The 26,474-nt window shown below is 35.2% G+C and overlaps 1 protein-coding gene across 1 annotated transcript in view; it reads right to left on the bottom strand.

Annotated features, from left to right (window-relative positions):
- Window positions 1-26,474, bottom strand: part of cdkal1 (CDK5 regulatory subunit associated protein 1 like 1) — a 193,291-nt gene that overhangs the window by 108,160 nt on the left and 58,657 nt on the right. The window contains exons 3-5 of the mRNA XM_023330649.1: window positions 25,934-26,030; window positions 22,386-22,434; window positions 15,928-16,048 (exon numbers count right to left, since the gene is read on the bottom strand). Of these exons, the coding sequence (XP_023186417.1) occupies window positions 15,928-16,048; window positions 22,386-22,434; window positions 25,934-26,030 (267 nt within the window). The remainder of the gene's footprint in view (window positions 1-15,927; window positions 16,049-22,385; window positions 22,435-25,933; window positions 26,031-26,474) is intronic.

Below are 26,474 nucleotides of genomic sequence, written 5' to 3'. Positions count from 1 at the left end.
GAGTGAAACATCATTAATGTCTCTGACACAAGCTTGTCTTGTGTTCAAGCTGGGCTGCAGCAGAGCACCCTCCACTTACCAATACTCTAATCATATTCTGCTCTGAAAGGTATGTGATTTTATATTACATCTCCAAATTAGACAAAAATATGGTACTTTAAGGATATAATTAATACAAAAAGGAATCAAATAGACAGTTATTGTTCTGACACACAAAATCAACATTAAGAAGTTGACATGGACATAGGTCCTAAGGTGTACTAAAGTGGAAGATGATATAAAAAATATATATAGTGTCTTATTGCGACCAAACAAACAGAACTGAGATGCTGATACTGGGATGACAATATTGTTCAACTTATCAGCAACACAAATTCTTAGGACAATGTTGTACATTTTTGTTTGTTATGCTTAGAAATAAATCAATGTATGTTTAGTTAAAATCCAAGAGTCACTCAACATCATATTTCTGTCTGATACCAAACTTATATTGAATATACATTTGAATTTAGCTAAAGCACCAACTATTTCTAATAGTGCTAAAGGAGATACAAGGGGAACTGCTACTCAGCAGCTGCATATGTACAGCACTGACAATTATGTTGCAGAATTAGTAGCAGTGACAGCAACAGGAGTCTTGCTGATTTTCTTTTTCAGATTTTTTTAGGCTGTAAACAGTTGTCTGTAATGCCTTAGACTGAGTTTAAAATTTTTTCAAAATCTTATTTACCACGTACACTTCAAACTCAAAGTACACCACCACCACCCACCTATTAGCTACCATCCCTTTCCTACTTTGTACCTGTCCTAACCCTTCTGTTTCGTTCCTGTTAATTAAACCATAGAGGGGGCTCCTGCAGCTGACATCAGAGTAATTCATTAATGTGTAAGAATGTAAAAGGCTACTTCCCAGGTGTATCTGAGTCCCGTATGTAGGTAATCTTAGACAAAGGCTATTGTGTTACTGTAGCCTTCAAAGTGTAACAAAGAAACAAAACTCTGGGTATTTCTCCATGTACACTCTTGCAAAGCTCCCTCGACACCCAGGCTCATACACAAGAGTATTTTCTTCTTTGCAGAACCTCACTTATGCAAAATCTTAAAGAGACGCACTGGAAGTGAGTGGAGCAAGAAAAATGTTTTCATTCTGATAAGCATTTAGTATCTACACATTAATTAGAAAAGTGCATTATGCATAAACAAATTGGGCCATTGGTGTATTCAAAAAAGAGAATGCATGTGTTTATGGGGGTTTGCATTGTGCCAGCTTCAAAATGTAATTAAGAAAACAAAGCTTAGACTGTACGGAGGAGTCTGGGCACTTTACAAATTGTAAAGACAGATTATTCACTTTGCTTATTGATGGGACTTGGAGGCGGATGAAGTGGGTATATGAGCAAACAATGTCTTAAAACTCCCATTATATATCTGAACAATGCATAAAGCCTGTAAGTTTGTTGTTAGTGTCATCTCAAAGTCAAAGTGGAGGTGGCTAAATAATGTGGAGTCAAGGAACAAAGAATGCCAGCACAATAGAGAAGACCTAATAAGAGCAATGAATAGATGATGATTACTAATTCAGAGAAACGACTTGGCAGTTTAACCTACTTCAAATTACATACACACTCTGCAAGCATACCAAATACCCCAATAAAAACAAAATTAAGTATATATTTGTATATATTAAGCCATAATAAGGATTTAGGATTAACGCAATTGTTTAATGTTCAGAGCTTAACTTGGCTCAACTTTAAAGCAAAAACAGTATTTTTCATGAGTATTCAGATTTGCCAAGAGAAACGCAACAGTGTATAGACAGAAATGTTAATTGTCAGTGCAAATACTAAATTATGCAAAATGTGCTTGGATTTTTAGAAATTCATTTATTTTTTGCTCAAAATTGTAAATAATTTTCCTGGCTTTTTAACATTTCACTAATTTGCCTCTCTAATTCCTCCATCATGTGGCAAAGCTTTGAAGTGGTTAGAATAACACTGGATCTAAATTATCTCAGTGCTTAATTGCCAAAAAGTCAGTTAATGTTTTAATTTCTAGTTATGCTAAAAATTGAGCTCAACAAATAAAATGGGATTTTATTTTTAATATTGTTTGTATTTTACTATTTAATGTTTTTATGTGTAATTTTCAGGCTGGTTACATTTTAGAAGTGTTTTGATTTGCTATTAACTTTGCCAGGTAATTTTTAGGATTTAGCACTTTTTTTTTTTTTTTTTACAGATTTTATATCATTCCCTTATTATTCAAGTTGACTCTTAATTTTATAGATTATGGCCCCAGATCAAACTAAATATATAAATAAATAAATGGCCTCCCTGCTGTAATATAAGTAATAGATTACTTTAAATTTAAAGTAAGTAATCTTGGGCTTACATATAAATAAATAAAATTCAGAAACATTTGACATAATCCCTACTTGTCAATAAATCTTTACAACATTTTTGTCTTCCAGCTGTCTGTGGAGAGTGTTTGATATGTAGCTGGGGTTTGTTTCATACAATGTTCAAACTCAGCTGCTGCATCTAGCCTATTCATTTGAGTCTCATGTTTGTGGTATTAGACGCTGAAAGAGCTGTTTTAAAAAGGGTGCCTCATGTTCCCTTCAGTGTTTTAGCAACTTCTACAGTCTTTGTTGTTTTGACAAGAAAATGCAGCTTGGGAATGCCTGCAAGGTCATGTGCATTTGTGTGTGAAACCACAACTCCTAGTCTATATAGAAACTGTTTTCACGACTGCCTGTTTTGTCTGTAGGCAGATCTTTAGAGACTCTGTTTGTACTAGATCAATCGGGTCATTGTTACTGGAAAAGAATGGTAAGATGTTTATTGCTGAACCTTCAGGGTTACTAACAGTGAGTACAAATGCTGCACAGAGATAAAATCTGAACTTACGGACACGCCACAACTTGAACAGCTGATGAATCCAGCTGCAACACTGAACACTATAATTTAGCTGACTGATAAATCCCACCAATGTTACACTGGTTTCCCTGATACTTCTGTACAACATTTTCAGTACTTAATATTCAGACATGTAATAATTTCTCAAAGACAAGCTAAAATAAGTCTGCTCCTTTCAATAACACTAATGCCATATTGAAGGAATGAAATGTGTAATATTGTCATTTTACAAATTTCCGCTAATCAGCAAAATATAGTGCTTCATCACATTTAAGTCTGGTTAAGTTGATAAAGAAAAGGAGGCTTTCCAGTGGCTGCTTATTCACAGCAGTTTTAAATAATTATTTATCCAGCTGTATTATCGCCTTTAGCTGGAATAAGCATTAGAAGTTTAAATCGTTACATCTAACTACATAACAGATTTTATTTGTTCAAAAAACATGAGGTTCTACTTTCTACATTTAGTAGCTGTAAATGTAATACTTTTTTGATTTTGCTTGCTCTGGTAAATAAAAAAAATAAACTGGGTTGATAAATATAAGAATCGAAAAGTTGATCTAATCTCATGTCATCTTAGAACTCACTTTAAGAGCCAAAATATTGTTTCCCCTCTGAAGTTTTGTCCACATGAACATGAATATTTTGCCAAACTCAATTTTATGGTGCATTTGCAGTGGTTTCCTATATGTACTCCGTTCACAAGGGCACTGAACCGGTTTTATTATTTTTTTTTTTCAAAGTATATGTTCATATAATTGAATATTGAATATCAATGACTATATCGGTCTGGATTAACCCACATTTTTCTTACTTGTCTCTTTCTTTCCATTATTCTGATGTTCCAACTGCTTTATGTAACATTTGACATAAACTTTACATGAAGTGTGTGACTCAAGTGCAATTACATTCCATCAAGTGGCCCACATATATTACTGATATGCATGACTCTTAAACCATAATAGAATAAAAAAAATCTTATGCTCTTCCGACAGACACAAAATGCTAAAACTTTACAGTCTAAAATTTTGACAACAGACCCGTTGTGCAAGTTTACACTTTATAATGTTTTTAAATTCAGTTTTAAATTCAGATCACACAGAGTTAATGTTTACAGTTCCCCACTGAAAATTTGATTTAAATTTGTATGCACCAACAAGTACTAGTACACATTTATGGTTGTTATTTTTTCTTTTTTTTTTTTCAAAAACCAAACCAAACCAAACCAAAAATGATGATTTCAGAAAGATTTAGCTACTCGTGCTCTTTTAAAGGGCTACTTATGTTGTTTTGGTCTCAAATAACAAGCACACTTAAACCCAGAAAATAAACAAGCAGTAACCCAACAGAAATAAAAATTAGAAAAGGGGTCTGAAACTCACCTGACACAAGAACTCACATGTTTATACAGTTAGTGTTTTTAGTGTGCATGCTACACTTTTATGTGACCGCTTGGTTTGCACAAGTGTAAATTGAGATAGGATAAATGTAAACCATACTTCCTGCAAAACACTGATGATTCACTTTTAAATCTGATGCAATGATTGCATAAAGGAAAATTTCCCCATTCAGACATGTTGACTGGTTCACATTTGTAAACCATCACAGAAGACACCTGATCAGTGGAGGGAGACTTGGGTATGATGATTGTTCTCCATTTATCACTTGAAAAGATGCATATAGGAAACCAGATTGTGCAAAAGGAGCATTAGATGATGAGTTGTGGTTACATGTGCATGTCTATGTACAAACTTCATTTGGCTGTGACACAGTAGGACTAATTCAGTTACTCAGGGGTTGTGTACTGTATTACCTTGTAATGGCACAGAATCTCATTTTGCCCAAGGAGACACATCAATCTTTTGGATATACTGGGGAGATCAGTGTCTCTTCTGTTGAGTGCATGTGGAGAAAACACTGGAGGAACATTGTGTGTGCATGAGTGTGAAGTCTCAGGCATGTATTTGAGTGTTTCTGTGTTTGGTAATGGGGAAGAGTGAAATGGAATAAAATGTTCAGATCACTGGAGCTGAAAACTACCCATACATTGGTTTGATAAACAGCATGAAAGACCACTATAGTACAAGGCTTGAAGAAGTTTGTGTTTGTGAGAGTGGGTGCATAAGAGAGAAACAGAAATCGAGAGAGAAAGCAAGCAATGGAGTAAGCATACAAGCGTGTGTCAGGGCTAAAATAAAGATTTCTTTTTTTTTTTTTTTGAAGAGATGTGTTTGTATGTGCTGAACATGAGCTAAAGTGTAAAATCAAAGTAGATTGTGTGTACTGTGTGCATCCAAGCATTACAACAATCCTGCACATGTATGTACGTGATCAGAAATCCTATTGTAAACACTCCTCGCTCTGCTGTAATTCTACTTTTCTGAAGTAAATCAGAACATTCTCTCTCACTTCTGTTTTTGTAACTGCTTGGCAGAAGACTTTTCATTTCTGCTCCTTGAAAGAATAGGGTTACAACCAGCACTTTATAAAAACACAAGGTCAGGCAAAGAATTTCAAGGCAACTTGTATACAGCTTAAAAGTCAAGAAAAAAATTTAAGTAAAATGCATGTATTACTCATTAGTAAAAGAATAAAAACTCAAGATTGAAGCCGAGAAAGATTTACTGAGATTAGTTGAAAACTTTATGAACAAATTTACACCCATAATTACATCAGTATAATACAGCAATTACAGATTACAGATTTAATAAATCTATGATCAGAATAATAAAAACAAGTTATTGATCTGGTCATGACATGGAGAAAACTGTGAATTTCACCATGTATAACTGTACCCTCACCTAGTGTACCTGCACTTATCAGAGTGGGAGCACTTAAAAAAGATACACAACAGTATCTATTGTTACACAAAATTAGTGACATCTCATCCCATTGTAACCCACAATGTTTTGGGGGTATTTTCAAGCATATTTGGTAAATAAACTATATGACATCAGCTAAATAATTAAACATTTAACCACCAGCTTCCAGAGTTTTCCTACAGTAGATGCAGTAGTTGCAATTCCAACTACAAGGCTTTTTTCAGCTGGGTAAACATTTCCAGAAACACATCTGCACAAATAAGTGAGGATGATATCTACTGCTCCAGTGTGTTTGCCTGGGTGGTGGATGAAGGAGTCCAGGCACCACGATGCAAATGCCAGAAAAGAAGCAGCTCACACAGTGGGGGTTTCATTGCCAACACAAATATATTCACTATACATTCTGACATACAACCACACAGACACTATTCTGTCTCTCTGCTGGTTTTGTTTATGTAGTGTCTGTTAGTGCATATGTGCAATTTGCTACAGTGACTGATGGTGACTACATAAATTAAACATTTGGCAGGAATAAAGGTCTATTAGAACTGAGCCACAAGTCTGCTAGAATTGTTTACAGTGTGAACATAAACTAACCACAGACCTGGAACAAGTAGAAAATAGTACACAAAAAGAGATTAATTCTGTTTAGTTTGAATAAAGCTTCCAACAATAGAATCATGCAATATTCAACACAACTTAATGGCCACATTGAATTATCTTTTCTTTAAGTAGATAAACATGGCAACATTAGAGTAAGAGGAAAAAAAATCATAAAAAAACAACTTGAAGTGAATAGAAGGAGCTGAACAAAGAAAAAGGGATAAAATGTTGTTTGGGCTGCAAGGTTATCCATTATGTTTCCCGGATGGATTAGGCAAGTACTTCAGAAAAATAGAAATTTAAAATCTGGAATAAAAGCAACCCCAGAGAAATTAAATTCTTCAGTGTTTGTCTGTATTCATGAGATGTTGAAGTTTGCATTTGTGAAACATTTCTAAGCTCAACCCAGATGGAATCTGAAGGACATTCGCATGTCATGTTAAGAAATTAAGCACACGCTTTTGAAGCTCAGGTTTTATCTTGCAGGAAATGATAAATTCCCCTTTTCTCAACAGACTGCAAAATTCAATACAACCGCATATCGTCAACAGTTCACAACATGTCACATGCCATCATTTGTCTGAGAAAAGTGAAGTGAAAATGTGAAACAAGGGTAGTAAAGACCAAGTGCACTCAATTCAGTAGTTTTTAGATTACCCGAGAGCAGCAATAACGTGAAGTAAATCGCTTGCTGTATGACCTATGACCTCTGTTTCTTGGATCAGTGTGAAACACTTCTGACCAGCTTATCTTTACAGCATTGATTTTGCTGATGGAAGTGTAAGAATAGGACACAAATGCATATTTATTTCCAAAAGGTTTTCTTCTTTTCAAGTGGAGGACCATGGCAAAATCTTCATTATATTTTAGCCAGTATGATGATAAGTTATTACATCTTTGACCTTCTGCATGGCCTGATTTCAATAATGCTTATGGTGTTTGACAAATTAATGATTTGGGGTTGTCTTAAAGGAATAGCTAGATTTGTTATCAGCAGTCATTACTGATCAGTAGTATCCTACCAAGAGGATGTGTTTGTGTTAGTTTCCATGCCTGTGATAAGAAGCATTAAAGACTCAGATCACTAATTTCTGAGGTGTAGCTTTTAGGTTCTGCCTCTAGTCTCGACATCTATGATTATTGACAATCATTTCAAACATTTTACAACCACCTGCTTTTTTGCTAATGAATAGTACAATTTCTATTGTTTGCAAATTGTCTCTAAAATATAACTGCTAGCGCGTTTTGTCTGTAAAATTGATTTACCAAACACCTAAATGCTTCAAACAGATACCACTGATCTGATTTGGTGATCTAATTTAATTACCAAACACATTGACTTTCTATTTATGACGTCAAATTGTACCACACATACTGTTTAATAATTTGCTGTTGAAATAAAGACAAGGTATTTTATATATTGAGCTACAGCCTATATTAAGTTAGAATCATCTAACTTACGTGATATATCTACAGAGAGTAGATATATTTGCACAGGTTCAAGCAACACTGTGGCAATCAGCAGTATTTGCCCTTAAATTACTTATTTCAATCTATGAGCTGCCAGATCATCACTAGCAGCCTGTTAGTAATTCATCACTTGTTGAGTTAAGGAGAGATCTCAAACCACGAGTGTACTGTCAGTGTCTGTTACATTGAATCATCCGGCCTTCCTGTCTGGCCGGAGGATACACATGATGAAGATGGTTTCTGGCTTAGGGTGAGAGTAGAGGATCATTACCACCAGTGTTTAGCACAACCTCATGCAAATGAAAAAGATACTGACAGCCAGAAAAAGCAAATAAATGGAGAATGGGAACAAGACAGCTAATGAAATGTAACGACCTGTAACACAGTTAGAAATTGTGTGAAAGAAGAAGTGCATGGAAAAACGAAAAGCAGAAAAGTAGCTCACAAAAATGCTTATATACTGGCCTGGGTGATTATTGAGTATTTTGGGGCAAGAAAATATTTGATGCACATCAGAGTAAATAGAAACTTTTAACTCAATTCTAAAATAGAAAAAAAAAAACAACTTGTAACCCAGGAACTACAAGTAAACTTTGAGGGATGAAAAATGCATTAAATCCCCCTGAAGAATATGAAATACTCCATGTTCTGGACTGAGACAGCTTCTACTTTTTCTTATTGCTCTGCTGACATGAGAAATGTCATACAATGAATAAACAGGTCTGCACTCATTCAACTCAAACCTCTACAAGGTCTTGCAATTGGACTCTTAGTTTCCCTACAGAGCAGGTTTTTTGCTTTGTTCTTTTTTCACAGAGGAGAGCTGAAGTAGGGTAGCAGCGTTCAGTGTTGCAGAGTAATATTCACCAACAATGTGCTCTACAAAGTTGATTTTGATGAGTGTCCAGTACCAACAGTGGACATGGGAAGAAAAATTAAATAAAAACGTGACCTCAAAACAAACCCATGACGGAGTAGTTAATTTCTTTTATCCAGAAACGAGCAGATCTTTGCAGAAAAAGTACACTGTAAGGAACTCCAACTTTAGTGCGCTGAAGTTTTCTTATTATTGGATCACAATACGATATAAAGGAAATATATGACTGGTATCATACTGCGAGTTCCACATTGATCTATATAGCCACAGAGTTGCTGCAGAGTCATTTGCCATAGATTTCTGTACCCAAAGTAAATTTTTTTTGTGCCCACATGGAAGCAAAAATCTGTTATTCTGAGGTTTAACAACCAATAAAAAATTAAATATTTCATAGATCTGTCATAGATCATTGGAAGCTGTTTAGAAATAATTGCTAAAAAAGAAAAAGAAAATAATTTATTATTTGCTTTGGGTCCACACTGATCCTCCATATTCCGATCCAAGAGCCTAAACAGTGACACATTAGCATTTTATCTTGTAATTTTGATGATTATGGCTTACGGATAATGAAAACCCAAAATGCTGTGTCTCAGAAAATCAGAATACTATAGAAAATGTCATTAATGGAAGCTTATGGTGTCACACTCTAATCAGCCAATTAACTCAAAACACCTGCAAAGGTTTCATGAGCCTTTAAGCAGTCTCTCTCTGAGTTAGAAGACAGTCATCGACACCCTTCACAAGCACGGTAAGCCACAAAAGGTCATTGCTGAAGAAGATGGTTCAAATACTAGCCAGGGGAAACAAATGTTGCATTCCCAGCCACTCATGAAACAGAGACAACGTCAGAGGCGGTAGGGAGAAAATAAACTGGACTATCAAATAAATTCTGCATTTTATTTGGAAATCAAGATCCTAGGGTATCAAAGAAGAGCAATGAGGGACAAAATCCATAATACCAGAAGTCCAGTGAAAAGTTTCCAATCAGTGTTAGAAATTGTGTGAATATAATTCCATTTTGGGGTGGCGTGTCATGCTGAAGTCGGTCCACTGTGTTTGTTGAAGTCCACAGTCAATGCCGCCATCTACCAGTACATTCTACACCATTTGATGCTTCCCTCTGCATATAAGCCTTATGGAGATGTTGATTTTGTTTTCCAGCAGGACTCTGCCAAAGATACCAAAAGCTGGTTTAACCATTATGGTGTTCTTGTTCTTGATTGGCCAGAAAACTCCTCTGACCTGAACCCTACAAAAAATCTATAGGCTGTTGTCAAAACTAAGATGAACTGAAGGCAGCTATCACAGCAATCTGGGCTTCCATTAAACCTAAGCATTGCCACAGGCTGATGGTGTCTATGTGCAAGCAAGCATTGAGTATAAGTATAAATAAAAATGTACACACTTTTCAGAAATCTGACATTTGTGCTTAAAACATATAATTTTGATTGGTCTAATTTGATATTCAGATTTTTTTTTAAACACTGAATTATGGGTTTTCAAAAAATTGAAATATTTTACTCTTAATGAATCTATAAAATTACAGTTTCACTTTCTGAAATGACTGGCAAAAAATACTGGACTATTACGCAATATTTGTTTTTATATATGTACTAAAACATTTAATAAAACTACTAAAATGTACAAATTCAGATGAGGTTTTGTTTGGTTCTTGTATAGTTTGAGTCTTATACTCAAGCTTTTATTAATGTATGTATGATATAAAGAGATTTTCTAATAACTGAGCTAATAGCTCAAGAGAAGGCTGATGATGTTCCTTTATTACAAAGCCAGAGGCTATTGAAGGCCTAGCTGGACTAAGTTGAATGTGTTTTCTGATGGGTGCTAAAATTACCTTGGTAAAAAAAAAAGAAGCCAATCTAATTTGGATTTAATAGGTGCAAATGAAATTAATATGCAATCTAATGAAACTAATATTGTGAATCAATTTGAACACAAAATTAAATTTTCATGGTTGGTCCCAAGTGAGATACTATGCTATAGTGTTGTGAGGATCTGCACTAATAAAGTGAATATGATAATAAAGAAGGTTCATCTGTGATACACAGACAGTGTGCAGAGTAATTTGAAAGGAGAAATGGGTTTTGTGCAAGAAAATTAATCTTCAGATAATCACTGTCTACAGTGAAAAGTATTTGAAGGTTTTAGAAGTGTAACAAAAAAGTATTTTGTGTTCTCTGGTGGATCCTTTTCACCTTGATTTAAACATTTTGTCAACTTCTGACTATTTTAGTTCATACAAAGATGAACTGATGTAGCAGTACTAAATATAAACTCTGAACACTTTGAGAAACTGAATATTTTGAGTCTGACTAAAAGTTAATAGCATATATTTATAGCAAACCTTTTTAATGTGTAGACTCAGCAACATAACAGCTTAAAAACAACTTAAAACAAAAATTATTAACTGGAAGTAGTTAACTTTCAGGTTTTCTGTGCACTAGAGTTGTGGAAAAGAATAAAAGTTTGTGGTGAAAGGTTTTTATTTTATACCCAGTATGACTCCTTAGGCACAGACATTTTTCTATCATAGCCAATAAACCTGAAAACTCCAAGAAAAGTTTCTGTCTTCTAACAACATGAGCAAAAAGTCCTGACCAGGCTTGGGTTACAATGTGGCATCAATCAGCCTTTTAAGTGTACTCAGAAGACTATACAGTTTTGTATATTATTTATTTCTTATTTGGTTAAAGTTTTTTAAGGAAGGGATTTATTTTGCCCTTTTTGTAAGAGGACATAACTTTTTCCTAGAGTTTTCAGGCCTAATTTCTATTATAGCAAAATGTCTGTACTTAAGGAATCAAAATGGTTATAAAATAAAACTCCATGTCCACAAATATGCAGACTCCTATTATTTTTCCAAACTTTAATGCACATAAAATTAACTACCTCCAGGTAATCCTTTTTGGTTTTAAATTACTGTTATGTTGCTCAGTTCAGTGATTAAAAAAAGTTAATGATATATATTTACATCAAACCTTCTTAGTCAGATTCAATAGAAGAGAGGAAATCTTCCAAATACCTAGCTACACACAAGGATGAAGAAATTTCTTAATCCAAGTCATAATTTTACACAAGTATCTTTTTGTTGAACCTAAATTTGTTCACCTTTAATCTCATGTAAATTATTTAAGATTAAAGACATTTAAGGACTGAAACTTCCTGCAGATGAACTCCAATCCAACGGAAAACATCAGTTTGACATTTAGCAAGACAACATGTACAAGAAAGCTTAAATGATTCCACATGCTCATACAAAGACAAATTAGCAACAAATCAGAGAGAGGACACAGGCGCAACAGTTCTCTGTGACGCAGGGAGAGTTTGGATGAATGAGTAATTTTGTAGATGTGAATACCATTTGCAACACAAGTATCTCTGTTTCAGCAGCTGACAAATATAACCAGTGATGTCACCACCATCTCGGGCAGATGCAATCAAAACAGATTTTCTACAAAAGAAAAGGCACATAAAGAACTCATTCTGTCTCATTTTTCCTCATTTCCTGACATGAAAACCACATCAAATTAGGGACACCAGTTTCAAAATACCCTGAACAAAAAGCTGCCTTTAGCTTACATTTTTAGTATTTAAAGGTCTATTTTGGGGGAAATTTAGTCAACAGTTAATTTATCTTGTCAATCAAGTGTGTAAATCCACTGTTTCACATGCCACATTGTAGTGTCAAGAGCAAAACATTGAGCTTTCTTTGCAGCCAGTTGGACACTCTTGGAAAAAAAAAAAAAGAGGGCACACAGAGCCCCTGCTGGATGGAGTCTGACAAAAGACTGAGATCGGCATATATTCTCCGAGATACAGCGCAGCACAGAATGATTAACAACTCGTGCTTTGAGGTATTAAAAAAATAAATACAAAAAGTAAAAAACGATTACAAGCTTGATCTGCTAACCATATGCCTAGCTCCACAATAATAATAAGCACATACTTGGGAATCTGAAGTCTCCTCTATCACCTCCCTCTTTAAAAGAAAATGTAAAAAAATCCAGCATCCATATTTCAAGATGTCATTTAAACCCTGAATTTGTTTTTTGTGATGTTTTAAAAAGACATTCAAAGTAAGAGTGCTCAGATTGAAAATTATATCAAAAGATCTCTACAGCACAAACAGGACCAAAAATGAGTTCCAGGGTTAAGAGTCAAGATGACTTAACATGACTGAAATAAAGATATAAAAAGGCATTTTCTTTAAAGAAAAATTTAAATGGAAAAGGAAACCATCTTTGAGGAAAACATGTTTTGTGAACCCAGAGCAGAACAGTTTGGGCGTAGCAGTGGAGCTTTTACAGGTTTGTGACAAGTCTCTTATGAAAAAGAAACGTGAATCTCAACTAACACTTGAAAGGTTTGTATGCGTCTTCAAGTGAAACCATCAGACATATCAAATAAATGTTAAAACAGAAAACAATCAGGGGTGTTCAGAGAGAAATCTGTTGAAAGAATGTTAGAAGTGAAGGTCTTCAATTTTTCAAGAGGACATAAGCATAGGCACAGATCTCACATCACCTTATGCCGACTGAAAGGTAGATAGTTTTAATTACTTAATAATGAATCCCAACCTAAAACAAAGTAAATACCATCATTATGACCTCTAATCTGACAGTACAAAAATAACTTAAAAGGTAGAACACAGCTGGTAGTAACACAGAGTAAACGCGCTTTGAGAACACAAAAATAATACAAATGGAATGTTTTTGGCAAAGACGCTACAGCATATTTGTCGGAAAAATTTTGTGTACCTGACAATGCTTGAGAAAACACAATGGATATCACAAAAGTCACCTTCGACTGAGGTTGAATTACAACGATATTTAGTAATACACATCAGACTTACTGCGTCTAACCCTGAATGCCTCTGTAAGACTGCTGAGTAGGGGTACATCTAACTAGAGGGCTAAAAATAAAAACTATTAAAAATTATTGTCACAAATATAAAAACCCAGGTGGGAAGCAGGCTGGAATACAAAGTGAGTGGCTTATGACACAAAAATTGACGTAACCATAAATGCATAAGACACAAAAACAATTCTGTTAAATTCAGAAGCTCTAACCATGACAACAGCAAATGTAATTTACTATGTCTAAATTTTGTATCTACTGTGTTTAAAGCACAGTGTAAACATGCAAGCAGTAGAGGTCACCACAATACACACAACAAATTATATGTGTGTATGCGTCTGCAGCACGCAAGTACATTGTTCTACATGTTTCAAAATGTTCTGCCTTAGATGCTCAACATAGCTCAAAGGTTTTCACAAACAATGACCTAAGATATTGCACATATTTATTTACAAAAATGTTTGATATAGTTTCAGTGTTGATTAATTATAAAAGTATAAAGCAAAGAAACAAATCTTCATAAAAGCATTAAATGCATTTTTTTTTCAAAATAAAGACTTAAAATAAAAAAAAACTGAAAAAATAGGCAATTGCTGCAGACTACTAATTTAAAATGCATTTTTGAAGAAAATTGCCCCTTTTTAAGCTTCCTGACCTGAGCAGCTGTCTTACATTAACAGAGATCCCCACATGAGAAATTTTGCACTAGAAATGGGTTATATGGTGTTAAAATTTCCCAAGCTGGCAAAGTCAGCTAACAACAGCTGGCACTATACTAAGACATTAAGTTGCTAATAGCTGATGTACCCGTCTAATCAAGAAACCCTGCTAAACTAAGTCATATTTATGCACAAACAGCTGACTGAATAAAATTGGCTCATTTTAGGCAATGCTTGCTTCACACAGTAAATGTGCACAAAACAGAAGAAAAGACGGAGGGCAACTAAAGTATCAATGTCTCATTTAGACATTGGATTGGTTCCCAAAAAGGTTCTGAAGTACAGATTCATAAAAACAGTTTTTTAATATGTTGCACTTACAACATATAATGTGGGAGTTTAATCTTTTCCTTATAATGACTGGTAATAAATATTTAAGCACGCAAAGGTCCCCCAATAACAAGCATAAAGATGTACATTGATTAGATTTATTGCTACAAAGTCAAGCATCTCCAGCATTATGATAACGACCAGAGTAATCATAAAACACCAATTCTAGTTATATAGGTGTAATAAATAATGGGTCATGCCCTAAAGAAAAGCCCACATTTCTCTTTGCAGGTTGCTCACTCTGTTAAATGCTACTGTAATAAGCTAAGAGGGTTCAAGGGCATTAGTAGAAATTCCTGAGAAATTATCGAACTATCAAACAGAGAAAAAAAAGTACCGAAGTCTAAGGCTTCTTGGAAAGGAAAGAAAAAAATATTACAACTCTGGGATTCTGGGTTTAAACTCTGGGTTTTACTGGGATCCTGCAAAAATGCTGGGAATGTGTGTCATTTAGGTAAAAACGCATATTAAAAACAATCCTCTCTTTCCTAAAAGAACACAAGTAATATATCTGTAAAACATTTCCTTCATTGTGGTGGAGGGTCACCTTTACGACAGGCAACTGATGGGTTACCATCAGTAGAAGTCCAGCATTGTGGGATTGGTCTGATATAACCGTTTTTAACAAGGCCACTGTGTGTAGACCACATAGATTACAGAAAAACATGTTTGTGTAAGCGCAGTGAAATTAACCTATAAAAATGTGTCAGCATTTGTTCATGATAACATCTAAAAACAAGAATGTCTCCCTCTGTGTTCTTGAATTGAAAAAATTAGAAAATATATTTATGTAAATTATAAAACCTCCATGGATCGCTAAATCGCGTGTGAAAAGTAATGTCTTTTTAATATTTCAACAATTTATTATTTTATGGTAAAGTATTAGAAATTCAATAGATATGCATTTGACATATACAGCAACAAAAACTGCAATAAATAATATACGATATTCCAGCTCTAAAAATAAGTGCAACTGAGCCAGCATATCCCTCTGCTCCTATTACAGGAAAAAAGGTCCTGCACTTGTTTTCTGTCTATTAAAGTTCATTTGCATTTAAGAAATAGGATTATATGTAGATATGTATAGCCACATACTACACAAATCCAAAGCAAAGCCTGTAAATGGATAAAATTAGAGGCACAACAAACACCCCGGAGGAGCTGTGTGGCTGAACAAATAAAGCCGGAGAGCACCCAAACACACACACATACACACACAGCGAACTGTAACAGCAGGGAGGCACTGGAGCAGAATTCAGATAAAGCTGAATATTTTATGAGCTGTGTTGTCTGTTTGCAACTCTGAGTCCTACCCAGTGTTAATGGAGATGATTTCAATCAGAGGGTTCTTTCTAATCTTCGGCAAGTCCAATCTCGCACCTCCAAGTCTCCTTCCACCATCTTTCTTCTGACCCAGCAAGCGAACAGAGTGACCTGGTGACACATGATGACAAATCAAACGTTATTATGCTAAGAGTCTTAGCATATCAGGTAAAGGCAACTAAACATAAAAAAGATCATCATTCAATTATTTGGACAAAATTATTTTGCAGTGCAATTACTAGCAGAACGTGTACAAATGAAGGTTGTTCAAGATCAGAAAAATACATCAGTCACACTTCAGAAATGAAGGCTCACACTAGCTGTAATCTGTCTTCATAGACGTTCAAACATGCAGTATAAGCAATCATGATTATTACTACACACTACAACCATATGTCCTGCAACAATCCCTTAGCTTCTATGGTAAAGTAGTCCTTGGCTTTGGCATAAATATATGCCATTAACAAAAAGAGGTGCATTTTGAAAGATGTTTGTTACATCTTTAATGAAACTGAAAGCTGTCTTAGATAACATTATACTATAAAGCCTGAAAATCTTTAAACCTGAAACACATCATAATCTCAAAATCCCACAAACACAAATATTGTGAAATGGGTGTATGAGAATGAAAGTTGGTCAATGTCATAACTTACAATTTTGATCAATTCCATAAACAATGCAATAATTGCCAACCCATACTCCAAATATGTCTGTGCACAGCAGAGTGATGATGCTGGTTAATTCCAGAGAACGAATACATGTGCCAGCATTTTTAGTTTTCTAAATCTTATTACTTTTGTCTTGAGTAGCCTTTATATCATGTGTTTTTACCCAGGGTCAGGATACAAAACATTAAGCTTTCAATCTTCTGTGCTTTTAGCTTACTTGTGCTGGATATTTCTGTTTGACAGTTTGTGTTGTCTTGATTTTGGTCACAGGAAGTAAAATAACTACTACTTTATATTGGTCTACGGCAATGTAACAACTCATAATGTTCTATTCTTCCAATCTGATTCAGGTAAAGACAGTCTCACCCTCCTAATATCTCACCCTGAGATCTACATCTCACCTAGGGAGATGTAGATCATTAAGTTTTTCTGTGTGCTTTGAGCACCAAACTAAATTCAAAGCAATGTTTTTGCTTTGGAAAGTATTTGACTTGACTTGAAAGACGATGCATTTGGGACATGAGACATAACATACATTGTGGTAAGTAGGGCACCAATTTGCATAAATTAATTCCTATAATTATTTTCAAGCTATTACAACTGCAGACAATGAAGGGTACACATGAATTAATGAATCAGTTCAATTACAGGTTTCTACTCCATTCAGATTTTATATTAGGTACAAACTGCTTCTACAATATGATGTATAATTTTGGGGGCTATTGCAAAGTTACAAACATAATTGAAAATTCACCAATGTCCATATTTTGATGAGTGTAAATAAAATAATGAAGCCTCCTTACTCTACCATCTAACAGGGTACCAGCTGTAGGTGTGCAAAATGGAGGCACTGAGGGATGGAATTGTCTTCCTGTTTTCATCCGCTCTACATGAGTCTCCAGGGAGGGAGGGATCAGGCTGGGAAGCGCAGTTATCAATTGGTAGATAAAAATGACAATCTGCCCCAGTGGAGGACAAAGAGCCAATCAGTGAGGCGTGACTGCTCGTAATATCCCAGAACAAGCAAGGAAATGAGTAACGTTCCCCAGTGGAAAACAGCTGAGACTTTGAGCACATTTGGCCGTCCTTTCTTCAAGATCTCGGAGTCTACGTGTAAGGATGAGACAAGGACACAAAACTGTTGTATGTTCATATATAATGGTAACTAGTCTATTTTTTTTTATTTCTAACCAATTAAAAGCTGAACATATGAGCAAACCTCTCCTTATAAAAAGACGCTAAGGGTCTTACTGCTTTTAAGTGATATTTAATGGTAAAAATAAGGGTAAAAAAATATTTCAATTTGCTTCAAAATGCAGCATAAATAAACTACCCAAATGTATAATTAGTTGGGATATATCAGGAGAAAGCAATTACCTAAATTACCTTGGTGGTGGATGTTGCAGATGTTTCTCCAATTATAAAAATAAAACCCCCGAAAATGAACAGAATTTGTGAATGTGATCACAGGCCGAGACTCGAGAAATAATCTCAATACCAGCAGGGAATCACTCCAGGAATATTTCCAAAGCCTAATTCAATTTGAGAGCCGGGGCGTGCATAAATGAGGGGCAACAAATAAAATAGCCATCACGAGTTGCTGAACAAAAGAAAGAAAGCTTCCCCATTTATCATTTCAATTACAAAGCTTAGAGAGGCCAACTGTTGTGACATCACCACACAGAGGAAGACACATCATTGTGTCACATTTTCTTGATATTGATTGTGCTCTTCCCCATTCCTCTTGTGCACCTTTTCCAATCTGCCCTTGTTCCTTTCTCCTGATCATAAATACAAACCAACATAAATCTTTCTGTGCACTCATAAGGGCCCATTAAAATATTACAGAGAGAATGAAGGAGAAGGGTATACAGGTGAATGAATAGAATATGACAGACATATATGAAAGATGACCAAGACAGCAGGATGGATGGATGAACAGAGGCAGATTTCTGAAAGGATGACCTGTCGACCTGTGTGTGATGTCTTAAGTGGTTGGTCCTGTTGTGCTCATTCCTTCGATTGAAAATCAGTGAGTAGGACTTAAGGGGCATGGGGACAGTTAGGAACTGAAGTAAATGAGGAGGGAGAAAAAAATTTTCTCTTATTTTCCCAATCTAAGCATTTGTACAGTGACATGTCTCCAACTGAAAAAGAAATCTGTTTAATGTTTGTTTTTTTTAATTACCGTAATTTTTCTATTTATGTACCGTATTTTACAAACTAAAAGTCACACTTTTTGTCAAAGTTTGGCTGGTTCTGCGACTTAGTCAGGTACAACTGCATGCAACATCCTGCATGCAAGTAATTTTTAATGTTGCAAATTAAGAAAGACCTGTCTACAGAAAAAAAAACATTTTTGCACTAGTGCATAATTCACATCAATTTCAAACGTTATCACGAGTAATTACAAATAACATCTCCTAATAGTTTTGTTATCCATACTAGTAGGAGATAAGCAATGCATAATTTTTTTTATAGTTGAAACAAACAAAGCCAAATAACAGCTGTCCATTACATTTTTATAATTTCAAATGTTTAAATCAAAATCTTTTAAGTTGCCTTTGACTTTTACATTGGATTTAGTTATAAATTGTACAGCCTTCTGACCTTTATTTAATTGTTGTTACATTGGTATGTACCTCTATTTTAGGAAAATTTTAATGTAGATATTTGTTTTGATAAACTTTCATTCTGCCATCTTGAACTTGTTTTCTCAATGATGAACATGAACGTAGAACCAAGTTATGCCTTGCGATGTTCCTTAATGCAAAGTGTTTGAAAAGAGCTTAAACATCAGCAAAGCTTAAAAGCTTTGAAGCTTGACAGGTACAAACTCCACACAGGTTCATCGGGTCGTTTTTTAGAGAGGCTCACAGAGCATTAAAAAACTCCTCTACATTTCTTCTGATCACTTTCTACAAATGTGAATACATTTGCTTGTCTTCTTATAGAAAATCTTAATTTCCTTTTCCTTATCATATGTACTTTATTTTCTTCGGCACTGACATTTGCAAACAATGTGCTTATAATGGTGAACCAACATCAAAAGGTTATGTGGGCAGCATTTTACCTTTACTCATACATTAAGCTGTCTAAGCTTTCCTACTTCTTTCTATTCCAACAATTTTATTAATAAAGCTTTGCAGTTTCTGGTCACAAAAAAGAGATGTTGATGAAGGACTAATCTCCAAAACAAATGAAGAATGTTTAATTTTGTATTTGTAACAGTACAATTAAAATTATTTTGCCCAACTTTGGTGTAAGCCTCTTAAAACATTTTACTGCTTATTTAAAGTGTTCTCTTCTTCCTAAACAGAACTTCCATATTTATTGGCTGTGCACAGCAAAAAAATAAAAACAGGAAATCCAGCCATTTTTCCTTTTAGAGAAGTAAATCCTACAGTTGTCAATGTTTCATTTTTATGTACGTGCCACTGGGGTAAAAAAAAACAAAAAAACTAAGGGCAGTCACAGCTGTGTCCACAGTTAAAGAGTAAATTAGCATCTGGCACAGTTAAAAAATCTATCTGTGTAAGCAAACTTGGAACAATGAAAGCCCTCTAACACCCACCAAACTATTAATGCTGTAAAATGGTTAGCAACACAAGACTGAGCAGCGGTAATTGTAATTTCTGCAACTGTATAAATTATGTCAATACTTACTAATTAAACCCAACTGAGGTATTGCAAGGCACTTTCACAGGCATAAAGAAATGATGTACACTGAACTTTTTTTCTGAACAGAATGGACAGTTTCACTGCCTAAAGTTCATAAAAGCATAGTGTGTACTTCTGTCATGAGCAAAACAGACCTGCAAGCAATTCTGGCTCAGAAAAGACATGCAACTATTACCAGTTCATTGACGTTAGTATTTTAGTAGCCATTACGAAAGGCAAATCCCCCATCTTAAAGGGTTTATGCCCAGGCCTCCGAGACAAGAAAACAGCTCTCAGTTTATACGAGGTCATAAAGGACTGTAATGATACTGGGGAAATTGGTTTCTGTGGAGGAGGTGATGGTGGGAGGAGAAAGAGAGAAGGTAAAATGTGACAGAAAAAAAAACAGGATCAAAAAATGCTTGGAAGAGGGTGCAAATGGTAAATAGAAGGGAAGGGTTAAATCGGAAAAACCCTTAATCAGAAAGAAGGAAGGGGGAAAGCATCAAATATGCATCCTCACATACGCAATAACTATAAGCAGGCAATTTAAAGGTGATGGCACATTTAAAAAATCAAGCCTTAGTTCAGCTGTCCTTCATTAAAATGAAGCCTGCAGTGCACACTGATAGACTTACACAAGCAGCTCAAACTCAATCTGTTCTTTATTAGAAAAACAGCTGGGGGTGTATGACAGCTTGACTGGACTCCCTCACTGGAAACTCTCTGACCTTCATTAAACTGTTAAGTGCAGTGGTTCACTAACAGTTTAAATGGATGACCTAATCAGTGACATGTGAGCCTGTCAATAAGCTTAACACAAGAAACAGATATTTTTAACAAGCACCTCAGTCAGCTAGACCAATATTAATTACAAACACATTTCCCCATCATTAATCTTCAAAATTTAAGAATGCTGATATGCATTTGCTTAAAAAACTAAAAATGATCTCATGATAAAACACTAATGATTTAGATAGTATGAAAGATGTTAAAATAATGCAGAGTAATAATTAGGGGACTCTTCTTAATTCATGAGATAGTCACTTAAAACACTTTCTGCCCTAATGCTATGTTGCGCAGTCTTCTTTATTGGAAATAGATATGCAGTGTCTTGTAAAAAGTATTCATACGGCTCTAACCTTTTCATATTTTGTTGAATTTTTCCACTAGTTTTCAACTGTAGACATAGTGTCCCAACTGCTTTAGGTAATGACTTGCAATGGTCCAAATATGCTTTGATCTAAACTAGCAGTCTCAAATCTTGTGGGTCCTCAGGGCCCACTGTCCTTCATGTTTTTAATGTTACTCCACTGCAACACACTGATTCATTTGTTTACATTATCTCCTTAGCATGCCTCGAATTGTTGCAGAACCCTGTTAATCACTCATTCATTTAAGCCACGTGTGCAGCACCAGGGAAACACCAATAATATGAACACTCTGGGGACTAAGGTTGAGGACATCTGATCACCTTGTAGCAATGATTGTATGTTTAGTTCTGCTTCAGCCTAAATATCTTTTGTAGCATCCAACAAGGTTTTTTTCCAGGATTGTCCTATGTTTAGTTCCACGTAGCCTCCCATCAAAACTGATCAGTTATTCTGTTCCTGCAGAAGAATATCTTTTTAGCATGATGCATCCACATCCATGTTTCACTGTGTGTTCAGTGTTGTGCAGTGGTAGTTTCCCATCCGACATTCTGTTTTCTATGTGGTTTACTTTTTGTGTTATCTGCAACTGGAACAACTTATGGCTACAACAACAGCTTTTTTCTTGCCACTCCTGCATGAAGGTCAGTTTGAGGACAACCAACACTTGGTTGTCGACTAATTGTCCAAATCTCTGTCAATCTCTCTACCTCTTCTAGAGTTTGCATTCAACAAACTCTAGAAGAGTTTATTGGGATTTATCACACTAAATCTAAATAAAAAACATTGAAGTGCATGGCTGAAATGTGAAAAAAATATGCAAGAAAAAAAATGTCCAAGTCATTTTGATAGGTGAAGGTGTAATTTTAAATTCCAGTTTCTTACAGACTGTTACATATTCATTAATTTCCTGAGCTTACACAATCCCATAAATGTGTTTAGCTTGTGTGTCTTTTTGCTAAAAAATACCTTTAACAGCCTCGTCCACTACTTCCACCACTCGATCAATCTGTTGGACCTGCAGCACAGACATCAGGGAATACATTTATTGATATAGACAAAACAAGCCCACACAGTCAAACACAGGATATTGACAACACACAAACACACATACACTTATCCAGGTTTATTTAAGGTGGATATGTAAATCCACTCTAAGGCAGCATGCAATAAGCAGATAGGCAAACAAGTGCAGAACGATACAATCACAACAAGTTTCTTCCAGTTAGGATTAAGCAATATGGATTTTCTAAATGCCAATTAGTTTGTATGTACATAGGCAGAGCAGCATGTTTGGTTTGTATTGACCAATGCAATGAAACTGCAGCAGAGTTTTAACGATGTAAAACAAAAGTCAATGAAATATAAGTTTAAACAAAAAAGAATAATTGGGAGCAAAAAGTAACATATAGGTAATTAAAAAGGTCTTTCAAATAAGATACCAAAGAATCTCTCAAACACAATCATTTCATAAGTAAGTAAAAGTCATTCTCCTTTTCGTCTCCTAAGTAGACAGAACAATCCTGCAGTTCTAGCAGCTTAAGACCCCTCTAATTCATGCAAAGATAATAAGCATACACTTGGCCACAGCTTAAATTTAATCAGACTGTTGGAAAGCTCAACTAATATTTTTAAAGAAGAAATAAATGTTCACACTGAGCAGTACTTATTTTATTAATTTGCCTCGCTACTATGTTATTAAGAGCAGTAAAATGAGAACAGCAAAAGGTTGTTAAGAAGACATGCATAGAAACCTAAAGAGGTGAAAAAATAAATAGCATGATTTTCTTTGACATAATTTCTCCTTTCATTCTCCCAAGCGTTCCTCTAAGTCACTCTCCTCCTCTGCTCTCGGAGGTTTGTGGACTTGTCATTGGCTCTGTCTGCCCACAGGTCCATTACCCAGAGTATTTTTCCAAATACATTCACATGGACACACACTGTGCTTTGCAGGCAGCCGTTGCATGCATGTTACACACTGAAATAAAACCTATTTCCTTGTAATAGCCAAGCAATCTGGATCCATTCAGAGCAGCAGCGGGTGTCCCTTTGTACAGTAAAGGTTTGGTAATGCTTACACTTTGCAAACTAATACAGACCTCCAGTTTCAACTCTGTTTTCAAATCCTACTTTATATTCATAGGGTACTCCTTAACTCAAAAATTGAGGAATGTTAAGAAGAAATGGAATCCGTCAGATTAGGACTTGAAATAAATATACTGGAAGGAAAAATAGCTTAGATTTTGCCTGTCCTTTTTGTTAAATAGGATTCTTTACCTTTGACACAACTTTGTACATGACATACATTTATAAAGGCACTGTGTACTATAGTCAAACAGAATGTAGAAAATGAAGGGCTAGATTTATTATCACCTATTGGCAATATCCTGAAGATTTATAAAATTATCATTGGAAGGTAATTAAAAAAATCATATTCAGCAACACAACAACAAGAAATGTACAATCTTTGGAAAGACTGAATAAGTAGTGGCAAGCTGCGTAAGTGGGTGTGTGTCAGAGTCAGAATGTGACAGGTCTAGTTAAGATAGATGAAACACTGCAGGCTTGCGTGACTGCCTATGTACCTTATACAAGGTGCTCTGTCATTCATTCAGACATAAAAACAGGTATACACAAAAAACAGATGAGACACAAAGGTCAATTAAAGAGAATAGATTTAGAAGGAAGTACCTTTTTTTAAACCGATCCCTTATCTAGCCGTTAGTGAAATCACAATAGACAAATTCTTAACTCATTTGCATATCATTTGAATAACCCACCAACTGCCACTGTCATTATGCAGTTTATTGTTGCCACCACAAAAACATAAGTCATGTGTATCTTCTCTCATATGCCTCTTTATGTTGCCTGTTCATGCATTAATGCATCTTTAAATGTACAGGCATGAGTAGGCATGTTTATAAAAAATAAAATTTAAAAAAAATCTAATCTACATGACACTTTTTAAACAGCTCTGAATGGAAGTCCATACATACAATGTTTTCCCAAATGGCATGTTTAAACAGCATGTTTCAGAGATTGTTTATAAGTTTTCATTGGGAAATAATAACGTTAAGGATCCCATCATTTCAGCAGATGTTTCAGAGCTGGGATTTTTATCTTAGGTTCAGAATTAAGTGGAGGAATAATGTGGATGAAAGCCTAATCCTGGCAGACCCCTGCAGACACAATAGGAGAATGGGCGTGTGGATGTTTGCCTGTATCAGTCCATAAACCCAACTGACTCATGACAATAAGTTGAGTTACAAAGGTGAATTACCCAGTTGTTTGCTGCGTCTTAAAATCTTTTGTAGATAAAAGCCCATTAACTGTAGAAAAGAACTGCAATGACTATACTGAGAGAAATTTTGCTTGAATGGATAATTATCTAAGCTAGTATTTAAATATAAAAAATAATTAGTAAACCAATGCTAATACAACCTTTTTTGTGTAATACAGTGAAACATTTAGGCTATAGCGGGTCTCGAGTTAACAGTTTTTATTACCAAATCAATTTTTTTAAAGTTTTGCTAAACACAATAAGAAAAATGATGAGTGAACGAGCAGACTATATGAATACTATAACGGCGCACAAACGCTCATGTAAGCTATGCTGTGCTCCATTAGTTCATTAGTTCAGTTTCTTAATTTCAACTCTAAAAATTAACTAGATTAAACTGAATCACTGAAAAATTGTATAAATAAGAGCTTTATAAAAACCATATATCAGAAATGTTGTTACAGATCTCTGATTAGATTATTCTTAAAGGAGCAGTATTATGCGTTTTCCAGGCATACAGTGCCATTTTATAGCACAATCAAGTTACTCTGTTACCTTCAACTGTCATAAAAATGTCACATATATCAAATACGACTTAAAAGAAAATTGACTTTGTAATTTAACCCTTTGAAATTGGGCATGTCTCTTTAAAATCGCCTGCTCTTATTGGAACTCTGCCTTCAGGAAGTTATCAACAGCACTGCTCCATTAGGCCTTTAATAACTTTGCACTGAGAAGCAGCTCGTATGAGGAACTCGGCAGATGCCAGGGTTTGCTAATTGCTGCTGGCTTGTCTGAAGGAGCTTAGCGATGGAGTCGCCAGGGACGGCTGCTCTGTGAGGTGGAAGCTCGGAAACTGAGGCGGTGCTAGATCCACCCACGTGTTTTGAACAGCTGGATGGTTGCCACGGGAGAATTTCTCAAACATGCATGAAAGAATCAAGGAAACTCCAGGTAGGTTTTTCATGAGGGAATAACATTATAACATATAAAGGTCAAAAGAGTCAATTTTACATAGTAGTGCACCTTTATTTACAAACTTATAATCCAACATTTTTCTGCTCATAAATGTAATTGTGACTGCAGTGATAAAAAAAAAAGTATTTGTAAATTCAACTAGCAGCTATAATATGTTTAAGTTGATTGTAATGCCATTTCCCAATCTAAGTTGCCATTTTTACTTTGGATAAAACACAGCAAAAGTCAAAGAACACAAATTGAGTGCATGAACACATACCCCAATAATGCTAAGACCTTTAAGGTAGTCCATCCGGGGCTGAGCCTGAGGAACACAACCTGCAACGACCACTTTCTTCTGCTGCTCCTGGGCTTTCCTGCACAAACAAATATAAGAGTTTTAGAGATTAACACTAGTCAATAGTTTGGTTTCACAAGTCTGCTACTGTGAGAAATATTTTAATAGCAATGACTGTCCAAACAACTCTTGGTAGTAACTGAGTCGATATGTCAGAAGTTACCATGTTCCAACAGCAGTTTTTAATGAAGATTAATAAATATTCCTAAGTCAGTGAACAAAATACTGCAGGTTCATGGAGCTCAAATGTAGATACATATGAACCCACACACCATAATCAAAAGCTTTAGTGATCCAACAGACTTTCTGCATCCAGCACCAAATTAAATCCACCTCCAAACTGTGTGCAACTGTTTGTTTCACATATGAATTGCAAATGTTAAATCTGCTGAATCTCTGAACTCAAAATATAAAATATATTTTCAAGGAGGGGTGGCGTTGGATATGACTTGAAATTAAATTG

The sequence above is a fragment of the Xiphophorus maculatus genome, chromosome 3, assembly GCF_002775205.1.
Source record: "Xiphophorus maculatus strain JP 163 A chromosome 3, X_maculatus-5.0-male, whole genome shotgun sequence".
Classification (NCBI taxonomy): Eukaryota; Metazoa; Chordata; class Actinopteri; order Cyprinodontiformes; family Poeciliidae; genus Xiphophorus; species Xiphophorus maculatus.
The sequence above is the reverse complement of the archived record's forward strand: the minus strand, read 5'-3'. Positions and strand labels throughout refer to the sequence as shown.